The 23,658-nt window shown below is 50.0% G+C and overlaps 1 protein-coding gene across 1 annotated transcript; it reads left to right on the forward strand.

Annotated features, from left to right (window-relative positions):
- The first annotated feature begins 11,880 nt into the window (after positions 1-11,880).
- On the forward strand, positions 11,881-16,096 carry LOC308558496 (ubiquitin D-like). Its single transcript, XM_081140243.1, has 2 exons — positions 11,881-13,646; positions 15,092-16,096. The coding sequence occupies exons 1-2, from the start codon at positions 13,620-13,622 to the stop codon at positions 15,560-15,562; spliced, it is 498 nt and encodes a 165-aa protein (XP_080996369.1). The 5' UTR covers positions 11,881-13,619; the 3' UTR covers positions 15,563-16,096.
- The last annotated feature ends 7,562 nt before the right edge of the window (positions 16,097-23,658 follow it).

The raw sequence follows: 23,658 nt of genomic DNA on the forward strand, positions 1-23,658 counted from the left end.
GGGGTTGTTAATATGACTAAGTGGGGTCCGGTCCAAGCCGGCTGGAGTGGCTCCTTCCTCCAGTCCTTAACCCGCATGTAATCTTCTGGCCTAAAAGGGTGCGCTGGCCCCCCTCTAGGGATTGGGTCTGGGCCTAGTCCGGCCTTGTGTACCTGTTCTAGTGTCTTCCCCAGTTTCTGGAGATACCTAGTCTGATTGGCTTCCCCGATTACTCATAGTTCTCCCCTCGGGACGGGCAATATTGCTGGTGGTCGCCCGTACACGAGCTTGAAGGGTGTGTAACCTGTGGAGTTAGGACTGTTTCGAACCCTGAACAAAGCTAAGGGGAGTAAATCAGGCCATGGCAGGTTAGTCTCTTGATGGAATTCTGCTAGTGTCTCCTTCAGAGTTCGATTCACCCGCTCCACCTTCCCTGAGCTATGAGGTCTGTACACCGGGTGTAACCTCCAGGTTATTCTTAGTTGCCTTGCTAGCTCCTGGATGACTTTGGCGACAAAGGCTGGCCCATTATCACTGCTGATGGAGGTCGGCAGTCCAAAGCGGGGAATTATTTCTCTTAAGAGGGCTTTTACTACCTCTCGGCTTTCCTCAGTCTGGGTGGGGAAAGCCTCTACCCACCCCGAAAAGGTGCAGACAAGGACTAACAGGTACTTGTTTCCGTGAAGTCAGCCTGCAAGTCCTCAAAGGGCTGCTGTCCCGTGTTGAATGCCGATGGTCCTTTGTGGGCGTGGAGCAGCGTGGTTCCGCGCGCAGGTTGTACGCCGGGCCACAGTTGTAGCGCCCATGCTGGCCAGGTTGGGGAAGTAGTGATATTTCTTTAGCAAGGCCTCCAGGGACGTTTTCCCTACATGAGTCAGGGTGTGGCATTGCCTCCCTAGATTGCTCGCCTGGGTCTGGGGCACACGCAGCCGCCCATCTGGCAGTTCCCAGATGCCAGTCGTAGCCTGAGTACACCCCGTCTGGATCCCCCACAGTTCTGCCCTCCGCGCCGACCACCCAGCTGGTAGGGGGTTTGCCTCTAGTGTTTCTTTCTAGTTTCTCATAGAGGAGGTACTCCTCTCCCCTGGGAATGAGGACTGCCATCACAGACGGTGCCCCGACCTGTAAGTGGGCTTCCCCCGATGGCTGAAAGGAGATCTGGGCCCCTAGTTTGGCCAGCAGGTCCCATCCCAGGAGTGGGACTGGGCACTCTGGGAGGTATAGGAATTCATGTCTTACTTGATGGCCCCCTAATTCTACTGTTCGGGCTTGGCAGAACCTCTCCCGGCCACTCGATAGTCTGGTTGCCCCTACAGTGGAGATCTCACGCCCCGACAGGGGGGCTATGGCAGTGCTTACCACGGAGTGCTCAGCTCCTGTGTCTACCATGAAAGGGAGAGTTTGGCCCCCCACAGTTAACTTGACCATGGACTCGTGGGGGCCAAGATTCAGGGATCCCCGTCTGTCCTAGTCCGAGTCCATGCCCGCCAGGCTGAGGACAGTTGGGGCGGAAGTCAGGCTGAGGAGCGCCCCGGATCTGCCTCTTCCTGTTGGGCACGCCCTTTTCCAGTGGCCCCTGGGGGTCAAATGGCGTATAAATTTGGTGTGCCTCACACAGTCGCTCGTAGAAATCTCCCGGGCATTCATCTGGTCGTTGCGTCACATTGGCGACTTTAGACATACTGGTGGGCCTTCTGGCTCCTGCTCGGACGCCACCCTGCCCTCTTCGGGGTGGTGGTCCCATTCTGGCCGGACTTCAGGCGCAGCCGTTCTGGCCCACTGCGCCGGGTCTAGTGTCCCCACTGGCTCCGTGGTTTCCAGGTGTTGGAGGGCCCCCTGGAGTATGCGCCGGCGCTCCTCTGTATTGAATAGGGTGAGGAGTAGCTGCCGGCAGTCACACCACGTGGGCCGGTGAGTTTGCATAATCGACTCCATAAGGCTGATTAAGGCCCGTGGTTTTTCAGAGTACGAGGGAGTGTGATGCTTCCAGTTGAGGAGATCTGGGGTAGTGAAAGGCTGGTAGCAGACTATTGTACGCCCTGGTAGCTCAGTCCCATCGGGCCCGACTTGCGGGGGCCCTTGGGTCTCCCTTAAGGGTAGCTGTAGGGCCAGCTTGGGACGGCGCCTGGGTGCCGTTGGTGAGGCTGGGGCTGCTTCCGCCTGACACTGTGGTGAAACTGACGGTGGGGGGGTTTCTAGCTCCCGGGCTTTTGGTTCTGGGGCTCTTGGCTCTGGGGTGTAAGGCGGGGACGTGCTAAATGGTGGCTCTTCCTCTGGGTCACTCCTGTAGATTGGCGGGTGCCGGCCTTCCCTAGGGCGGGCTACTAGTATCCGGGAAGCCTTCTTCTTGGCCCCGGCGACCCCGACGGTTCCGGGCGTCTGTTTCTGGCCCTGGCGAAGCCAACTCGGCAGCTCCCGGGCTAGTTCCTGCCACCTGTCTGTGTATGTGTACTGGTCGGGATGTCCTGGCTTCCCTGTCACTACTAGGTATACTGCCTGGATGATCCTCAGATTAAGAGTTCCCTCAGGGGGCCAGCCTACCCCGAATGACGGCCACTCTACAGAACAGAAAGTGTTGAGCTGATCCGGGGTCATCGAGGGGTCCTGTCCCCTGAACCGGTCAAAGTTCCTAAGCAAACAACCTAATACTGCCGACGAGGGGCCCCCCAGAGCCCTTCCTCCCACGTCGGCGCAGACAAACAAGGGAGGGGGATTCAGGTCGCCCGCGTGGCCGCTCCCCTCGCGGGGACTTAGGTGCCTCTTAGCTTGGCAGGTCAGTATAAACCCCTGACCCGGATCAGACTCCCAGGGAGGGACGGGGTCCCCCAGAGTCTGACGCCGCCCTGAGCCGTATGAGGTCACCACGGAACCGCAGGTTGGGGCCCACTCAGACTCCGTGGGCGAGCGCCCGTGGAGCCACACAGACATTCACTCACTCACACTCACGCTCCAGTCAACTGAGTCTAGACATCCCCGCCCGATAGGATGTCCCTGCCTGTGGCCAAAGGGCCAAGAGAGGTGACCAGTCTCTCCTTCCACCCGGAGGGTGGGCCTGGTCCCCGGGGCACTCACCGGTTCCGAAGAGATCTCGTCCCATGTCCAGATCCGTTTGTCCTCCCCCGGCAGCCCGGGTGGGTGGACTCCACGGGTGGCCGTCCGCGGGGCTCCGGACGGGCCGGGACCCAAAAAGACCGGGGCGCGCTTCCCTCCCGCCTCTGAGCTCCGCAGACCCCCCGCGGGTCCCTCACCGGTGGCAAAGCGCCTGCACGCGTGAGTCTTTCCCGGTCAGGGAACGAAAAAGTAGCGGAAAAGACTCAGGCTGTACCCCGGAGGAGGCAAAAGGAGACCTTTATTCACGCATGCGGGCCCAGAGGAGGCATCTCCAAATTCTGGGCCCGAACAAAGGGCTTGGGTCAGCTTTATAGGGTCGGAGGTCGGGCCTGCTTGTGGCGCGAAAATAGTGGGCGGGGTTCCAGAGGTCAGATAAGGTCACATGTACATTCAGGCAGGTCATCTGAGACCTGAGATGGGGAGTCTTCCTAAAATGGCTGCGGGTCCTGCCTCAATACTTATACCACCTGTTATGTTTACTTACATGTTAACCATCCTAGGGCTTTTCGTTACTCGTATCGAATTGAATTACCACAGGCTGCCATTCTGTCTCATCATTACTGCTTCTTATAACACATCCCTGCTAATAATAAATTTTTCAGTCTTTGTTTGATAAAGTCTTTGTTTCAATTTCACCTTTGAAGAAGTTCTGTTTTATTAGATACAGAATACTTGGTTGACAGTTTTCTTCTTTCAGCACTTTGAATATGTTATTTTATTGTGAAGTTAGTTATTAATCAAAACGCTGTTCCCTTATACATGCATTTGTTTCTTCCTGCTGTCAAGAGTTTTCCTTTGTCTGTGGCTACCAACAGTTTGGTAAGAATATCTCTAGATGTTGATTTATTTGTATTTTTCCTAGTTGGGACTTATTAAGCTACTTGGATCTATACATTAAAACTGCCATCAGATTTCAGAAGGTTTTGGCCACTATTTTTTCATATATTTTCCTGCCCCTTTCTCTTCCCCTTGTCCTTTTGAACTCTGTGCTGATGGTTTGATACTATTACACTTGTCTCCTTGGCCTCCAGCTCTCTTTCCTCTTTAGATTGAGTATTTTTATTTGTCTACCTTCAAGTTCATGGATTCTTTCTATGGCCATGCCAAATCTGTTGTTGAGCCTATATAATTAATGTTTTGTTTCAGTCCCTGCAGTTTCCAGCCCTAGATTTTCCATGTGGTTGTTTTCATAATTTAAATTTCTTTATTGATATTCCTATTTGTTGTCATTGTTATTATATTTTCCTATGTCTTTTAAAATAATTTTAAATTCCTTTTACATTTGTAATAGATGCTTTGAAATATTTGTTTGCTAAATTCAACATCAGTCCCACCTATAGTCTGTTTCCATGAAATGCATTTGTTTTTTCATACTGGATTATACTGTCCTCTTCCTTTGCATGCCTCATAGTATTTTCATAATGTACTGTAACAACTTTGGGTTCTTATTGTCTTTTCCTAAGAATCTGTCAGGAACCAGCCTGAAAGACGAACAAACCTGAGTTCGAGCGGTGGGAATGAAAGAGACAAACATGGGAATGAAAGAGACAAACACAGTTACGGGATCAGGAGGGCTGCCCTCCGATGAGGTGCACCCCAAATGGCTTCAACGCCTTTATTATAGAGTGAGTAACAAACAACTGGTAATGAGGTGAGGGTGATGCAGAGTAGTTCCCTCAAGGCCGCATGAACACACTCTCAGAGTAAACACCTGCCTCCTGCATGAGCCCAGACCTTGGTAATTATCCTTATCTCGGCTTCTAATGGGAACTTGTGGGGAGGGTCGAGTCCTTGGCTCCAGGCCCTCAGGCTACGTGGACCATGTCCAGACATGTCACCAGCTCCCAACAAGAATCATTTTATTAATTTCCTTGGACTTCATCTATGGAATCTGTATCGTCCACCATTTGCAGGCCCTCTCTCTGTCTTCGTCTTTTGAGACCCCAGTGACACCTATGTTGGACCATTTCATATGATTTCATTATGAGTAAGTGAGTCTCTGTTTATTTTTTGCAGTCTTCCTCTGTTCTAGTTTATAGATGGTGCTCGTTAACCTCTATTCAAGAGTACTTTGCTTTTATTCTATTGTGTGCAATATGCTGTTAATCCTACCCAATAAGTTTTTGGTGTCAAATATTGTATTTTTTAGTCCTAGGATTTCTATTTGGCTCCCCACCCCCGTAAATGTCTACATTTCTCCTGAGAGCCAACATTTCTTTATCCATTAGACAAATATTTGCCTGTGTACTCTTCAATATAGTTATTTTAAAATCTTCATCTGATAATTCAAACGTTGGGTTATACTTGGGTTTTTGTTTTGGGGTTTTTTTTAGGACTTTTATTAACTGCCTGGTGTTTTTGTTTATTCACACGCTTGGTAATTTTTTATTTTATACTTGATGGTGTGGATGACATGTTATAGAGACTCTACACTGCATCATCTGCCTCTAAAGATTATGGAATATCATTTAACAACAAGTATATTCCCGGCTGACCCCTTTGAACGTCTAGAAGACTGGCTCTGGGTTTTGTTAGGATGGGTCATCTCAGCGTTCCCCAGTCCCAGGGTGAACCCGTAGGCCTAGGCTGTACTGTTCACTTCTCAAGGGTGGTGCTTTTAGGGCTTCTGGGGAAAGCCCAAGGTCGTCATGATGCTGCCCTCGCCGGTCTGTCTCCGTCTGGGTCGGGAGCGGCTGAACTCTTCGCTTGGCCCTTCAGCCTTCCAGATGTCGTTTTGCTCCTGGACTCTTTCGAGCTTGCCGTGTACATCTGTAGGTTAGTGGTCAGCCAAGGACTCAAGGAGAGTTCTCACCTAGGTTTTTGGGTTCGTCTCTCTGTAGCTCCCTCATTTCTGGGATTTCTCCCCCTCAGTTTCCAGATACTCTTGCAGCCTATACCTCTATCCACAGAGACTAATAGGACAGCAGCTTTGGGCTGGAGCTCTATCTGCGATGCACAGACTGAGGAGTGCCCTCAGAGAAAAGCTGTATAAATGCAGATCTTACCTAGATGGTTCCTTTTTCAAGGTCCAAATCCCCTGTAGGTGCTTCCTGCATTTGGTCACTCCCCGCTGGCTTCAAACAGCTGATTTTTAAATACATATTTCACTTTTACAGAATTCGTAAGTATTATTTGCAGTAGAGTTAGTTCACTGCAGGCGACTCTCTTTGTTGTAAATTCTCCAATTCTCTTTTCCCTTCCGTGTTAGACCACAGTGTAGAACGGTGAGCTGTAGGATTCTAAGGCTGGAAGAGCAATAGGACATAGTTTAATCTCCATTTGATGCACCCAAATCTGCTTGTAACGCACCACCTTTTGAATCATCTCAGGCCGTATTTCCCCATTCCATATTTTTTAACACCTTGCATTTTGTGGAAGTTATTCTGTGTTAATATTTGCCTAAGATTTACTTCCACTTTCTGGTTTTAATTCTGTAGACTACTACACAAGCCTAAGCACATCAGAAATCTCACTTAATCAGCACAACAGTCGTGTGACGTAGGTACAGTCTTTCCTAGTGTGTCATAGACTGCGCACTGTTCCCTCCTAGCTCCGCACCTGCCATCTCAGGTAGGTCGTGCTTGCTCAGCGTCAAGGCTTGATGTAGCCCTGAGGTGCTAGGCAATGAGGTGTAAGAGAAATCTCCTCACGTTTCCTGGATCCTGTTTTCTGTTCTTTTTTCCTTTCCTTTCTTTCCTTTCCTCCTGTAGGATATTTATCCATTGCTTTTCAGAGAGAGTGGAAAGAAGAGAGAGACTGAGGAGACAGGGAAAGGGAAACATTGATGAGAGAGAAGCGCGTCAGTTGGTTGCCTCCCGAATGCACCTGGAGCAGGGCAGGGGTCAAGCCTGCGGCCGAGGTAGGTGCTCTTGGCCGGAGTCACACCCGGGATTCCTCAGTTGGCTGGCCGACGCTCTAACCACTGAACCAAACCGGCTAGGGCTGGATCCTTCCTTAAAACAGAGTTGAAGCCCTCTCTTTGGCCATCTTCTTTCATCACTTCTATTCTGATTCCTGAAATTATGTAGGGGCTGGAGCCCAGCTACCATTTTGGGCCACAAAAATGTGGGCCGTGTCTTAAGAACAGCAGAGTTCAATTAAGTCTGGCCCTGGGTTCTTTATGAAGCAGGACTACCATGCTGGCTTTGGATCTTCTACCTTTGAATTTGAGGGGGAGTGAAATATACTTGATCTTTTTAAAGCTCCATAGTTTTAGGCATCTGTTAATGGTAGCAGAAACCCCCAACTTACAGAAGAAAGTACTGAGCTTCGGGGTGGTTGAATAAGTGACGTGACAAGTGGGAAGCAGAGCTCGATTTACACCAGGATGCCTGTGAGCTCAGAGTGGGTGCGGACCCCTGGCCTGCACACCAGCTGTCCCTGTGACCGCATTAGCTATTCCACTGGCTTCATGCATGGCACCAGACCCAAGAACTAGGCCCAGTGGTTGTCCCTGAGTTACATTTATTTCAGTGTTGATTAGGTTTGGCTTCTAATTTTAGCTCATTTAGATCCCATTGCTTTCAGGTGATATTATAGGATATATTGTCAATCTTTCCAAGTTTTGTGGTTTGTAAAACAGTAGTGAATGGTGCATGTTTGGAAGTAGAAAAGGCACAGGGCCATGATAGTTAATCAAGTGGAGCTACCAGGCCATTAGCCTGCGTCAACCAAAAAAAAAAAGTTTATGTGTAATGAAGAACAGAAGGAATGTATTTGAGCAAAAAGACTGCAATCCGGGAGGCGCAGATTCAGGCAGCAATCGAAATTGCCCTCCAAAGACAGCAGAGAAAGGGGGGCTCCTACAGCGACCCCCGCAGCGTGGTCCCCCTGGGACCCTCGGGGCGAGGAAGGGCTCTGCCCGGGGAGCCGGGCGCCTGCAGCGCGCAAGGGCCGCGCTGGCCTGGGGACCGGCTGCGCCGCGCTGCCCCCCGCCCGCGGGGAGGAAGCGGCTCGGGCGGGTCCCCGCCTCCCGAGAGCCCAGGATTCAGGGCGCGGCCCCCGCCTTCCCACGGCTGCGGCCCCGCTCCGGCCGAGCAGGCAACGCGAGAGTTGCGCTGGGACGGGCTCCCATTGGCTCGCGGCCCGCAGCCGGCGCCGCCCTGAGCCAATGGCAGGCGAGCGGGGGCGGGCCCTCCCCGTTTCTCTGGGCCCCTCTGTCCCTGGCCCCCACCGGTCAGCTGTGCGCGGGGCAGGAGCAGAGGCGCCGCCGCCCCGCGCCCGGCCCTGCGGCTCCCCGGCGCCCGGCGGGGTCTCGGCGCCTCTGCGCCCTGAGGCCGAATGGGAACCGGCACCTTCGGACCCGCGATTACGTCCCGCCGGCGGGCCTTCAGTTATTTAGCTCCTCAGGGCAGCGTTTTCCTTTTCATCCTAAGTGATGCCACATGTTCTGGCCACAATGGCCAGGAGAATAAACCTAAGGAGCTAACAGTAAAGGTAGAGCAAGATCCCTGCTGTCCAGGACAAGGCCGGACAAGCCAGCCCAATACCCCCCAGTTCCCATAGAAAGAGCCAACCAGTCAGCTCCGGCCAAGCAAGCCCCGTCACTCACTGTAAGACACTGTGTTTAAATCGTCCCTTTTGTGTTGCTAAAGGTGCCCCTTTGTTTCCTGTACCAAAAGCTGACAGCCTGACAAGTTATTGGAAACCCCTTTACCGCAGTGCCTTCGTGGTTACTGAGCACAGAGTGAGAAGAACTGAGGTCGGGCTCTCACGTGGGTGAGACGCCCCAACTGTACCGCTGGCCAGCTAATGAAGGCTCCAAAATCCCAACACAAACTCGGGGGGTCGTCTGTCGCGGGTCCCCCCAGGGCACACATAAACATTCTTGCACGCAGCACATCTCGTGCCTGGGTGCACTGAGGGGGCGAATTCCGAAAATGGAATTTCTGGCTTAGAGGTTATGTAGATGAACTTTTTTAAATTATATTTTCATCACAGACTTTGACAGCACAAATGAACAGATGCAACATAAGTAAACTCTAAAGCTCAGCTGTGTGACAGTGACACGGGTGCTTTTTACCTTGTTGTGACAGGTTTCTTGCGCACATACACGGCCCTGGACGCTGCATTGTTCGCTCTGCTTGTGCGTATCCCCTTTAGAACATGTATGGTTTAGGCCATAACATTCTTTACTCTTTCAAAAAGAATTACGTTTATTGTTGAAAGTATTACAGATGTCCCCTTACTTCACTTTTATTTATTTATTTTTTTAATATGTCTTTATTGACTTCATAGAGAGGAAAGGAGAGGGACAGAGAGAGAGAGAAACATCAATGATGAGAGTCATTGATCAGCTGCCTCCTGCACGCCCCCGACTGGGGATCGAGCCCGCAACCCGGGCATGTGCCCTGACCAGGAATCGAACCCCGATCGCCTGGATCCCAGGTCGACGCTCAACCGTTGAGCCACCCCGGCCGGGCCCCTTACTTCACTTTTAATAGAGTGGCCCGCAGTCCGCCTCTGCATTGCATAAGGTAGCTGACATTAGTGCCATTCAGTAAAATGCTTTCACCGACATGAAGTGGCCACACTTGAACTTTAGACTCTCGGTGTGGAAGATGAGATGGCAGAGGGTTCCTAAGTGCCGTGTTTCCTGTGAAAATCTTCAAGTAGCTCATATCAGCATTTAGATTGGCTTCGTCTAGTTTAAAAAATGGACATACTTTGAATTTCAAAGTAGCCCATCTTTTTCTCCGCCTGTCTGTAGTTTGCTTGTTTTTAAGAGTTAAAAGAAGTATCGCACTTCACGTAGTCTTCTTGGTCTTCTTTTTTCCACTCAGTAGGTTTCTAGCATATTGATCCATATTGCTACTTGCAGGTATAACCCATCCACTTTCACTGCCAACGACATTCTACAATTTCGTTATGTATTTCCCTATGACTAAAGGGTATTTGGGTTGTTTTAGTTTGGCGTGTCCATTTTTAACTTTGATATGTGTTTTGAAATTGTCCTCTGAGTGTGGACAAGTCCCCCACCAGCCCCTGGCCCCAGCGACCAATAAATGAGAATTCATAGTAACATTGTGGTTGAAATTGGTGTGCCTTTCTGAAGCAATATTCTAGCTCTCAAAGTAGTTTTACAAACTTTCATGGACATTATTAAAGAGATGGGAAAGGGGCTCTGCTCCACGCAGGGCTCAGCCGGGGCAGTGAGTAGCCCAATGCCATCCTATCAGCTAGGGCCAAGTTGGGAGGTTGCAGATATCTGAACATTTGTCTGATCACTTGGCAAGATATCCATAGCATGCTATTTGACCTTGGCGGGTTTTCTGAATCTGTTAGAGGGGCAAATCAAAAGAGATCTTTCTGCTTCTGAAACAGTTTACTGTGGCACAGTCGGGGGAAAAGTTGATCCCCTGGATAGAAGCAAGGAGGAGGTCAGGTCCCAAGAAGAAATCCTACGTGTGGTGAGCAAAGGGGCACCAGGGTGTCTGGGACAGCCCTCGCCCTGGCTTTGGGTTGGGAGGGAATTTCACATAGGAAAGGAGGAGAGAAAAGAGGCAGGTCAGAGTCCAGATTTGTTTTTGTTTTTTTTACTTGAAAGGACACTGTTTCCCAGAATCCAGATCCTCTGTGGATGGGGAATCCCCTGTTAGTTTTCCCTTCGGTGTCCCAGGCTTGACCTTGAAGATACTCTGTGGTGGAAATTCCCACTCCAGTGGGCAGTTCCTGTCCCCACATGAGGCGCCAGGCGTGGCTTCGCGTGGCTCCCTGAGCACTCAGTCCTGGGAGAGCTGATCTCATCCAGCTTCTGCTGGAGGCGGTGACCCTCCTGCAGGCTCTGACTCCTGCACTCGCAGCCCCTCCGCTCACCTCACCGAGTAGGGCAGTGCAGGGGTCCCAGCAGGTGTGCCCCCCAGGGACACTCCTGTCAACGCACCGGCCCCCAAACTGGCCTTGCGCTCACTCCTTCCGAGGCTCCGTGCATGCTTTTTTCTATGTGTATTCCTTGCGCACTGGTACTTTCCTGTAAAGAGAGGCATTCATGTGCACGCACAGCCCCTCCGTCTTTGCATTGCGGCTCAACATGATAACAATAGGACAAGGCTGTGGAAACAGACCTGTGCATTTGAACCCTGGCCTACCCACTACATAATGCGGCTGAGGGTGAGTTGGTTTCTTGCTTATCAGTAAGGACACTAGTATTTACCTCATTAAAACACTGAAACAGTTAGTGAGGTGCCATTGAATAGCATCTTCTGCAATTCTTGAACACAATTAAGTGCTCAGTAGATATTTTCCATTTTTTATTCATTACTTATTCGTTTATTAATTCATTTAGTAAATAAAGATACAAATTAATTAAGACATAATCATGACCCTCAAAAGTCCTACTCTGCACTGTGGCACAGAACAAACATGCAGATGAGGCTATCGCTAGAGAAATGTGCTCTGGGAGGTTTACAGAGAGGGCGTGAAAGGACAGACATGGGCACATAACCCGAAACAGGAAAGAGGAAGTTAGGGAGGGCTTCCTGGAGGAGATGCTGCTTACAGCGCACACTCTTCTGCATTCCTGGTGCTGGGGGTGGTGCTGGAGGCGTAGGCATGCTCAATAACCTGGGGGCAGAGAGCTTGGCATGTTCAGGGGCATGCGGGGACTTCAGGGAACTGTGTGTGGAAGCAGCTAGACATACAGACTGCAGCTCAGGTCCGGGCCGTTCGGTACAGATCTGAGGGGCACCAGCGGACAGGTGTCATTCCTGGGAACTGTCGCTCCTGGGCTGCCCCTCCGGGAGCTGCTGGCTGAGGCCTCTGCTTCCCTGATATGAGGACATGGGCACCACCATGGTGCAGGCTACTGAGGCAGAGATGGCAGAGAAGGGACAGCAGTGAGGAGCAGCTTTAAACATTTCTTCCTCCATTTCCCAGAAATGACGAGAGGCCCTAAAAGGCCGGGGTGCAGATAACATCTGAGCCCTGACCTCAGCTCCGGGGGCGCTGGGCAGCTGTCCCTTCCCGCCCGCCCGGCCCGCTGCAGCTCTCTCTCCCTCTCCCCCACCATCTGACGCCCCTGCCCACCGCTGGCGTGTTCAGAATACCCACGACCTAGTGGACACCGGGTGCAGAAGCCAAAGGTCACGGTATTGGCCCCCACACAGGGGACACTAGGAAGCGGGAGACACCTGAAAGGAGAACCGCAGATCAAGGTTTACACCTGCCCCCGACACTCACCCTGTGTGTTTGAAGATATGCCTGACGCACGAAAGACAGTTAAATCATAATTAGTTTCCCTGGTTTTATTAATGACCCTCTAATAAGAGCTTCGGATTGAAGAGCGTGGTTTACGTTGAGCTTTTTGAAACATTGGCATGAGCTCTTGGATCCTGTAAATCCCGGTCCTCCCGATGAAAAGCCCTGAAATAAAATGCGACCATGTGAGAGCCACCAGTGAATGAAGGACAGTGATGGCCACTGGAAGCACACGAAGAAAGACGACAGCTGGGCATTTTTACAGTCTTCTGACTTTGGAAAACTCTGAAGCACAAATGCTTTTTTCTTTCCGGGTGGGTTCTGTGGCAGTGTCCTGAGAGCTTGGGACAGGGAGTGAATAATGGGGGACGTTAGGAGGACCAGAATGGCTAAGTCCCCTGAAGGGAGAGAGCTCACGCGCTTGTTTTTTGGCCCAATTCAAGTCTCAAGAGCCAGGGAGAGGCAGGGTGTTGGGTGTCTCCCAGGGCAGTGGGCAGGGGCGCCCAGGAGTAAGGGTGGGGATGGAGCCCCTGCGTCCTCAGGGGGACACGGGATGGTTCCCGTGTGCGGAAGGTCGGAGTCGGCACTCGATTGTCGGCTTTGGGTTGTTCTCAAGTAGTGCATTTGGTTTGCAGGTTCTGGGACAGGAGAGGCAGAGTATTTGCTCAAGAAAGGACATTTTACAAAGTTTTCTGAGCCTGGAAGACACTGAGGAATTCTCTCCAATCATCCCATTTTATAGACCCAAAAACCAATATCCAAGGAGATGAACAGATTTGCCGCAGGTAATGGGGCAGTGGCACCCAGGACTGCTGCAGGGTCACCTGGCCTGTGTCTTCCCCAGGCTGCCTGGCACACCCACCGGGACAGTGTGCACAGGCCCCTCACTCCACCCAGCTCTGAGGCCCCTCCCGGGTGCCCTTGCTCTCAGCATGGCCCCTGACTGGGGAGGCGGGGGGCCCTTAGAGCAGCAGCGGAGGGCACCACGTAGTCAAGGTCCTGTAGCCATGGAGGGCCCAGGGCCACAGACTGGACAGTCATTAGTCAGGACTGGGAGTGGTGGGTGGTTAATCAGCAAAAATTCTCAACCGAGAAGGACCGTCCCATGTTTGGAACAAGGAGGGCAACAGGTCAGCTGAGGGGAGAAGCCCTTCATCAGAACGTTCCCTGATCAGCTGGCACAAGCGAAAGCGAAAGCAGCTTCGGGCAAGCTTGAAGAACAAAGGCCCAGGGCTGGGCCGGGGCTTTCCAAGCTGCTGCTCCTACATACGCTGCTGGCCCACCACAGCCTCCTGCCTTCTCAGCCTCGTTGCTGCTGCTCCTTCATCGCAGAGATGGCGTCCGGTGTTTCCTGCCTCAGTGTAAGTTGGGGTGATAGCGGGGGTGGGAAGGGAGCACTCCTAGGAGACGGGCGTCGAGGACAGAGGAGGCCAGAGCTCAGGGAGACCGGGTGGCCCGGAAGGCCCCGAAGCGGGAATGCGAAGGGGGTTCTGTGAAGAAACCTGGTTACTTGGCTCCTGGGTTTCCTTCTGTGCCAGGCCTTGGGCTGGCCGCTGTTAGGGTCAAAGGGGAAGGAGTGGGGTTGGGCTCTGTGCTCAACAGGGCTGGAGGAACTTAAAACTATAGGACTACTGTGGGAGCCCTTGTTTCCTTCTCCTGTTTAGGGGTCCAGGACCCTCAAACTGGAGTTTCCTTCTCTTCCCAAAAGACAGGTTCCCAAATTCACTTACCCTAAGTTGTTAATGCCCCGAGACACTACCTGATGTAGGAACAGACACCCTACAGAGAGGACTGGGACTGACAGCCCGGGCACCAGGGGGCTGAGATGAGGGGGTGTTAGCCGGGGAGGGACAGCACCGGGAGGGAACGTCTGTGACGGCGCAGTTGGGAAGACAACTTATGAACAGGGATGGGGGACGTCTGCCTGGCTCTCAGGTGCCGCACGGGCGGCTTCCCCCATCCGGTACTGAAGTGAGACTCAGAGTCCCTGCCTCCTGTGGGCGAGACCCTGTTGTAATGAGAGGACAGGTCCTATTCTACAACAGACAGAGAAGCACAGGAAACGCAGGTGGACAGTAACATCGAGTGTAGTGACACTGTCCTGTTATTATTCTTATAGTGTCATGTGCTGTTATTATAAAGCAATAAGACATCTAAAAAGAAACAAACAGTACAGAGAAGGTGTCCTGACCAGGGCTTCCTCCTGAAGTAGTCGTGGAGCCCCGTGGGTACCCATTACTCTGCCAAATCTTGAAAACTCTGGTTGGGAGTTGTTTTCAGAGCCTGGTTACACCTTTGGGTGCTTTGTAGCAGTATTGTGGTTTTTTATAATCCTCACCTGAGGATATGTTTCTTAAAATTGATTTTAAAGAGAGAGGAAGTGGAGCAGAGAGAGAAACATTGATCGGTTGCCTCCTGTGTGTGTCCCAAGTGGGATTGAACCTGCGACCTTTTGGAAATGGGACGGTGCCCCAACCGACTGAGCCACCCGGCCAGGGCTGTATTTAGTTTTTGACATTTGACAAACTTTATCTGGATAGGAAGCAGGTAAATATGGTGGGAAATTATTAATGACAATTTTGGGATGGATAAGAGGTATGATTATAAGGAATAAGACTGATTTTTGTGTGTGTTATAACCTGGGAATTCCAAAGGAGACATTTCAAGAAAGGGAAAGACACAGCTTGTTATGAAGGAGCTGGGGCACCAGACAGGCAGTGAAGGGCAGAAGAAATTAGGGGGGGAATGAGGAGTGTGGAACGTGGCGGGAGTTCTTGGCAACTGTCTGTTGGCCTTCATTGTCCAGGTGAATGTCCACTCTGACAAATGGGAGCCCATGACCTTCACTGCCAGCTTGGACGACAGAGTGAAGAAGATTAATGAACATGTGCGATCCAAGACCAAGGTTCCTGTGCAGGAACAGGTCCTTCTGCTGGGCGCGAAGACCCTAAAGCCTCTGAGAAAGCTGTCATCTTACTGCATTGACAAGGAGACCACCATCCACCTCACCCTGAGGGTGGTGAAGCCCAGCGATGAGGAGCTGCTCGTGTTTCTGGTGGAGTCAGGTTTTGGGGGGCAGAAGCATCTCCTCCAGGTGCGAAGATCAAGCTCAGTGGCCGAAGTGAAAAAGATGATCGAAACCAAGACTGCTGTGAGCCCCGGCTGGCAGGAGGTGACTTGCAACGGCAAGAAGCTGAAAGATGGGAAGACCATGGCCAATTACGGCATCCGAGAGGGCGCTTCACTCTACTTGGAGTTCCGCTGCATTGGGGGGTGACGATGCTGTGGGGGTGATGGGAGGAGAAGAGGGCTTGTTTCCTGTTAGCGCTTACTCAGCAACCACATCCTTCGATGTCTCAAAATTAGTGAGAAAGACTGACGGGGAGAGCGGGTTTGCAGTGGGGTGTTTGCCGGCAGAACGCTTTTTAACGCTACGCTTTTTGATTCTAACGTAGTTAGTGGCAGGATCGTGTGTATCCTGAGCACAGAAGATAACATTGTTAAGGCACATTAGAGAGAGCACTGAAAGGCAGCTTGCAGCGCGATACCTTCTTGGTTCCCTCTGACTTGTAGAAAACCCCATTTCCTTTCCTATTCAACAACATAGTAGGTTCTGGGCTGGGATCAATTTTCTCCTAATTTCTGTGTGTTCATCTATCTGTAAGCCGGTGCTTCATCTATCATATCACTAGGTAACTGTTGAAACAAACTGCACTTCCACTTACAGAGAAACAGTGTAATGATTGATTATGAAGTGAATTAATTACTCTGACATGATCACAATTTAGTTAATAAAGATTTTCGAAATTCAGTTAAACTGCTTCCCCTCCTCATTTAAAGCTGTTTGGCACAAAATGAAACCCGGCGCATGCCCCTCTTAGTCTCTGTGTCCCATACCCAGCTGAGACGGTTCTTATTTCTGGGGATTATGGTGGGCACAGAAATCTATTTCCCTGGGGATCTAGGGAGCTTGTGTCTCTGGTGGGGGCATGGGGGGCTTCTTGGGTACAGATGTGCTTCAGAAAGAACAGACTTTCTGGAAGCTGGGAATTGTGGACCGGTGGCTGTCCTGCCTCCTTGGGTCTGGCAGGTCTTCTCTAGGTTAGGGTGTCAGTTTGGGTGAGGGGTCTAGGGGCTGATCTCTGCCCAGGTGCTGGCCGATAGAGCCTTTTCCTTTCTGCTCCCCTCACCACCAGGCTCTCTCTTGGAAACTGTCCTCTCCACCTTACTCCCTCACTTACTCCTCTGTCTCACGGTCCCTCTCCTATGTCCCTTTACGGATCACGGGCATGTTTCCCTAACAACCTAAGGCACGTTCCTGTCCATCCCCACTAGTCTGATCCCTTCTTATCTTTAAAACTTGCCCAAGAACCACCTCCTGGAAGAAGTTTCCCAACCTACCCCCACCCAGCACAAACATACTGATGGGTGTTGGTCATTAAACCTGGCGGCCAGTGCTCTGTGGTAGGCAGGAGTCCCCCGGCTGGGTGGGCATTGGACTGGACTGACTTCCCTATGCGAGAGCCACACTCCTTTCTCTGGATAGGGTCTCCTGCAAGGCAGAGTCTGTGATTTCCTTGTCAATTCGGAAGACTCCCGATGCAGACACCAGGGAGTCTTCCGTTGTGTGTCCCACCAGGCTGGGAGAAAGCTAAAGCTAAGCACCATGTCCCATCACCTCTCCAGCGTATGGGTCCTTTGGGGTGGTTACAGTGTCTCCTGAGCATGGGGAGGTCTTCCCCAACTCGTGCTTTCTCTCTGTCAGCCTAGGAGAAAGCCTGAGGGCCACTTCCCCATCTCTGAACCTGTGTTTGTAGAGATTATAGGGATTTTCCCTGAAGCACAGGAACATTTCCTAGCAGGAGGAAGGAGCCTCCCCTATTAGCCTTGGACTCCCTGAGGACAAAATCTTGCAGAGTCTCATACAGAAATGGATAGCCTCACGGCTAAACTGCCCAACTTCCTAATCCTCGGGCCGGCAGTTTCTTCCCTACCCCACCTACTCTGCCCTAGCTGCCCTCTCCACAGACTGACCTCCCCGCAGCCTCCTCACTGCCCCCTGCACTCCGTCAGGCCTGAGGTTGTGGGTGAGTAGGCTGAGGGCCAGTGTGACTACAGTGTCGAAAAGCGAAAAGGACTTGCCCCCGGCCTGGCCGTAGCTGTGTGTGGGCTGCAGGCAGGTGTAGTGGGCTGAGCCGTAGAAAAGGCAGACACGGCTGTCAGGTGGGAACCCACCCAGGCCCACCGCTTTCCTGGAGAACACCAGGTGCCAGTCTCTGGGTGCAGGGTCCCCAGAGCTCTCTGGGAGCAGGTGATACGGAGCACAAGCACTGCAGGTGAGATGGGGTGCAGGAAAAACCCTGCTCAGAGTTTGTCATTTAACCTGCCTCATCCTATCTCCTAGGGTTTTACTCCCACCCCTTAGTGACTCACTGGAGCCTCTGGTCTGCCTCATGGGCGATGCTACACACTGTGGCGAAGGTGGCCCCCTTTGGAGGTGGTCCTCCTTTATGCTCCCACCCAAAGTGACCTTGTGAGCTGTGCCGCTCAGCTGCCCTCATTTGCATCAGCCAATAACTTGCTCTCCTCCCGCCCAAACCTTCAGCTTTCAGTCAGGTGCCAGGACGCGTTGGGCTTCGGCGGTGCAGGGGATGGGTGTTCATGAGATCTGCTCTCTGCCTTTCCTCGCCGGTGGAACGTCCTGCCCAGGCTTCCAGCGGGCAGGATGTGCTGGGAGTCTGGGTGACTGGAAATTTAAAAAGCAAGCGACACGTTTTGTGTTTCAGGGCACTCAGGCTGGAGGTGGGGCACAGGAAAGGGTGGAGGTGCTGGTGGCTGGGCTTCCTCGCCGCGCTCCCCATGTCCTGTGCAGGTGCAGAACCGAAACCGTGTGGCTGCAAACCTTTCTCAGCCCCTCTCCTGGAAAATCAGAATGTTTTTTGACAACTGCAATTTGCTTTTATTATTTTAGAAAGTGAGAAGAGTGTAGAGAAAGACATTTTTCCCCTTTAGGTGAATGTGCTTTAATATGGAAAACAGCATAGTCATGCTGACTAGCCTTACGTTCTACAATTTAAAGAGAAATTGAAGCAAATGGTGATGTGCCTGTTATTGGCAACAAATAAAAAAAAATTACCCATGTTACTTTACATTAGTAAAACAAAACAAAATGACATTTTCCAAAATAAATATTATTCATTGCTCTCAATTCCAAGACACACGTTAGAAACAAGAGGCAGAAACCCAGGCCTATAAGTGGCAAGAGAAAGCGAGCATGGGGCCTCGGCTGTGTTCACAGACACAGGTGGGGTTAAGTGAGATGGAGCGTAAAGATGCGACATTTCGTGTCTGAAAAGCTTCTGTTAGTCTGAAATAGTGCCAACAGCAACATAAATAAAAATTGAATCTAATATTGAAAATGCCAGTTTGGATGCACTGTGGCCTACTCTTTGTGTGTAAAGTTTTAAATTGGATAGAGCCTCAGATAAATGATAATTCTCACTTGGAATATGGAGAAGAAAACTTTTAAAATATATGTATTACTTTTTTCTATTAAAGAGAGTTAATTTATTATTCAATCAATTATAAAAATGATTCTCTCTCACCAGTGAGTAAAATTATTATAAACCCTGTTTCTTTCATGATAGCTATTATGAAAGGGAAAACATTTCACTCACCTTTCTCTTTCCCACCTACCATACCTAAATAAGCATTCTTTTTTAAAAAAAATATGTTTTTATTGATCTTAGAGAGAGGAAGGAGGGGGAGAGGGACAGAGAGATAGGAACATCAGTGATGAGAGAGTCATTGATCGGCTGCCACCTGCACGCCCCACTGGGGATCGAGCCCGCAACCCTGGCATGTGCCCTGACCTGGAATCGAACTGAACTAAGAGCTCCTGGACCCTAGGTCGATGCTCAACTGCCGAGCCACGCCGGCTGGGCAATAAGCATCTTCAGTTTGCACAGTTTACTGATCTTACAGTTACTTTTGAATATTAGGGGTTTGGGGGGTTTTTTCCTTAATCCCTTCACTTTTTTCCCCCAGCCCTGCAACCCAGCTCCCCTCTGACAGCTGTCAGTCAGAATTTTTGAAAGTGAAAGTTATTACTAAATTCTGATGGACTCACTTGCTGGAGGTTGGGGCTGTCCAAGTGTTTTCTTGTGCATAGCTATTTCCTTCAATAAACTGTCTTTTGCCCTAGCTGGTTTGGCTCAGTGGTTAGAGCGTCAGCCTATGGGGTGAAGGATCCTGGGTTCGATTCTGGCCAAGGGCAGGTATCTTGGTTGCAGGCTTGATCCCAGGACCTGGTGAGGGAATGTTTGGGAGGCAACCAATTGATGTGTCTCTTTTATATTGATCTCTCTCTCTCTGCCTTCCTCTGTCTCTGAAAAGCAGTGGAAAAAATAGCCTTGAGTAAGGGTTTAAAAAATTAATAAACTTCCTTTTTTTCTTTTTCAGATTTAATTTTCTTAATTTTTCCATGACTCTTTAAAAGTATTTATTTTTATTTTTTTCCTTAACAATGGTTTATACTCCTTCATGCTGTTTCCAAATCTGCCTTCATTTTTGAAATAGTTTGTTTTCTCCCACTATTTTATTTCTTTTTTTAAAAAAATTTTTTTTACTGAATTTACTGGGATGACATTGGTTAACAAAATCTTATAGGTTTCAGGTGTACAATCCTACAACACATCGTCTGCATACGTATTGTGTGTTCACCACCCCAGGTCAAGTCTCCTTCCATCACCATTTCCCCCCTTGCCCCTCCTCCCAGCCCCCACCCTGCCCCCAGATCCCTCAGTCTGATCCTTGCTTCTGTGTCTCTGGACCTCTTTCGTGCTTCAGTTTGTTTTGTTCGTTATATTAAGAAAAGTTCTTTTTAAAGTTGTTGGTGGTGGACACCAGCATTTCTTTCTCTAGATGAGCTATTTGGACCAACCTAATTTTCCTGTCCTGGCTTTGGAATTGGCTTAGAGCTATTGTTTACAAATACTTTCTCCTTGCCTGTTTGATTCTTCTGAACTTTCCTGGAAACTACCAGCTCTGGGCTGAGGCCTTTCCTGTAGCAATGCTAACCCCGGCTCTGTTCCCTAAGGAGTCAGGCTATCAGGATTGCCGGGCCACTGTGGCCAGGGGGGTAACTGCATCTTCCTGGACTCGAGAGCACGCCCTGCTCCTGCAATATCCAAGCAAATACTCCTTGAGCTAAGGCCGTAGCTTCAGGCTTTAAGCTGGGTTTTTACCCACAGAATTCCTGCTTTAAGGGGTCTAGGGTATGTGGATGTAAAGGGGCCGTGTGGTAGCTCAGGGGGCCCTGCGTGGCGGGCTTGCAAACTCAGAGACCTAAAGTGACCACAAGCATGGCCTGAAGGCAAAACTTTTTAAATTAAAAAGCCATTTGTGGCGGGTAGTCATGTCCCAGGCCGGCATCTTCCCTGACAAGGGTCCGTCTTTACCCTAACTGAGCCTATTGTCTTTTTCCATCTGTGATAACATATCATGGGAATGTCGGAGCAATTTTCCCTTTTCCGGACCCCTCAAAGCTCAGGCACCGCTCTGCGCTCTGCGGAGACCCCCGTCCCCTCCTCGTATTGAGTCAACTGTCCTGCACCCACCTAAGTAAAAGAAGTGTGTCCGTCATTTCACCTTCTGTCCAAGCCCAGAGGTTTCCCCGCTTTGCTCCCCCGCAACCTGTCACCCCTGGATTTCATGTGACCCACTCACGTCCCCTCTTCTGATTGTAACGTGTAAACAAGGGGCCACTGCCATTCTCGGGAGACTGTCTCAGCCTTGGAGAGTCTGCTTCCCGGGAATGGTCGGCAGTTTGGCTCAAACAAACTCACAGAATTCTTCACAGGTTTGAATGTTTCTTACGTTGACAGGTAGCGCCTCGCTTGTTCCTAGAACGCCCCCTCCAGCTGGAATAGTAAATGGTGCAGGTGCTGCCCTTTAAGAAATTACTGCCGTAAGAAGCTGTGATCCAGAGGGAAGGGCTTTCCTGAGTCTTCAGAGTATAGTCTCAGGCACTTTGTCAGGTAGATGCTGAGGTGCGTAGCGCATGTGCCTGGGTTTCAAGCCCACCATGCTTTGGGGACCGCCTTCTAGTAACACCCTCGATGCTGTGGACCTTGCCCCTCTTTCGAAGCGCTCACCGGACAGGGCTGGCCGCCCGCCCTGCGTGGGCCCTGCCACCTCGGAAGGGTGCTGGCTGCTCAGAGACACCTCACAGAGATGAGGGGTGTTGGGTGTTCACCAAAAGAAGAGATGGGTGGGAAGCACACTGGGTTTGAGGAGCTGGTGGCATTTCATTTCTTGGTTCCTCAACCTTGGGGGAAGGTGGACATTGGCCACTCAACTGTCCCTCCGATAGGGAAGTGGCTTCTCCCTGCGTCTTTTCCTTCTGAGCACAGGCGTATCTGCTCTCTGCTGGAAATCTCTGTCTGAATTTAAAAAACAGAAACGTCTTTTCTTGGCTTATTTTGGATCCAGGGTCATAGTTCTGAATTTAGAACTTGCTACCGATTTTGACTGGTGTTTGCCATGGCAACCAAGTGAACATGCTAATATTCGGCCAGGATGAATGTAGTTCAAGATACCGTGGTAGGGATGGAGGAGAAAGAGCATTCCCCACAGCCTTCTTCTGGGCGCTTTGTCAGAGAATCGGCCACAAGGAGCAGAAAGGCCTTGGGAAGACAGGCAAGAATAATGGAACTCGAACCCAGCACAGAGCTCATTTGTTCAGCCCGCCCTGTTTATTGAAAAAATTGAAAACCGCAGAGATAATGAAAGGAGTTTGTGCCAGGTCACGAAAGTCTTTTTTTAAAAAAAATTCTTGCACTATTATTTATTAATTATTGTATTCTTTTCTCTTTTTCATTCATTTCAGTTCCTTTTTCCTTTTTAAAATTTCTAATTGAATGTAGTGAGGTGACATTGCTTAGTAAAATTATACAGGTTTCAGGTGTACAGTTCTGTAACATCATCTGTATGTTGTACTGTGTTCACCACCCCAAGTCAGGTCTCCTTCCATCACCATTTATCCCCCTTTCCCTTGGTAATCACCATACTGTCTGTGTCCGTGAGAGTTTTCTTCTGTCTAACCCCTTCGCCTTTTCACCCACTCCCCCAAACCCTCCCAAAAGCTGCCAGTCTGTTCTCTATCTAGGAGTCTCTTTCTATTTTGTTTAATTTGTTCATTAGATTCAACATATAAGTGAAATCATATGGTATTTGTCTTTCTCTTCCTGGCTTATTTCACTGAGCATAATACTCTCCAGGCCCATCCATGTTGTTGCAGAAGATGAATTCCTTCTTTCTTACAGCCACGAGGTATTGCATTGTGTAAATGTACCACAGCTCTTTACCCACTGATGGGCACTTGGGCTGCTTCTAAACCTTGACTGTTGTAAATAACGCAGCTATGAGCATAGGGGTGCATATATTCTTTCTGATTGGTGTATCGGGATTCTTATGATATATTCTCAGAAATGGAATAGCTGGGTCAAAAGACTGTCCCATTTTTCATGTTTTGAAGAAACTGCACACTGTTTCCCATAGTGGCTGCGCCGGTCTGCACCCCCAGCAGTGAATGAGGGCTCCCTTTCTCCACAGCCTCTCCAGCACTTGTTATTATCAGTCTCGTTGATCACAGCCACTCTAACAGGTGTGAAGCGGTATCTCATTGTGGTTTTGATTTGCAATTCTCAAGTACTAGTGAGGTTGAACAGCTTTTCCTGTATCTGTTGGCCCTTTGTATGCCTTCTTGTGAGAAGTCTTTTCAGGTCCTCTGTCTGTTTTTCAATTGGATTGTTTGTCTTCCTGGTGTTGAGTTGTATGAGTTCCTTATATATTTTGGATATTAACCTCTTATCAGATGTTTCATTGGCAAATATGTTCTCCCATTTGGTGGGTTGTCTCTTCATTTTGTTGATGGTTTCCTTTGCTGTGCAGAAGTTTTTAGTTTGATGTAGTTTCATCCGCTTATTTTTTCCTTTGTTCCCCTTGCCTGAGGAGGCATGTCAGAAAAAATACTGCTACGAGAAATATCGGAGGTTTTACTGCCTATATTTCCTTAAAACTTTTATGGTTTCGAATCTTACATTTAAGTCTTTAATACATTTTGAGTTTATCCTTGTGTATGCTGTAAGAAGGTGGTCTAGTTTCATTTTTTTGCACATATCTGTCCAATTTCCCCAACACCATTTATTGAAGAGACTGTCTTTACCCCATTGTATGCTCCTGCCTCCTTTGTCAAATATCAATTGACCATATAGGCGTGGGTCTATTTCTGGGCCCCTTGTGGGTCTATTTCTGTTCCATTGATCTATATGCCTGTTCTTTTGCCAGTACCAGGCTGTTTTGGTTACATGA

The sequence above is a fragment of the Miniopterus schreibersii genome (genome assembly GCF_964146895.1).
Source record: "Miniopterus schreibersii genome assembly, chromosome: 6".
In the NCBI taxonomy this organism is placed as follows: Eukaryota; Metazoa; Chordata; class Mammalia; order Chiroptera; family Miniopteridae; genus Miniopterus; species Miniopterus schreibersii.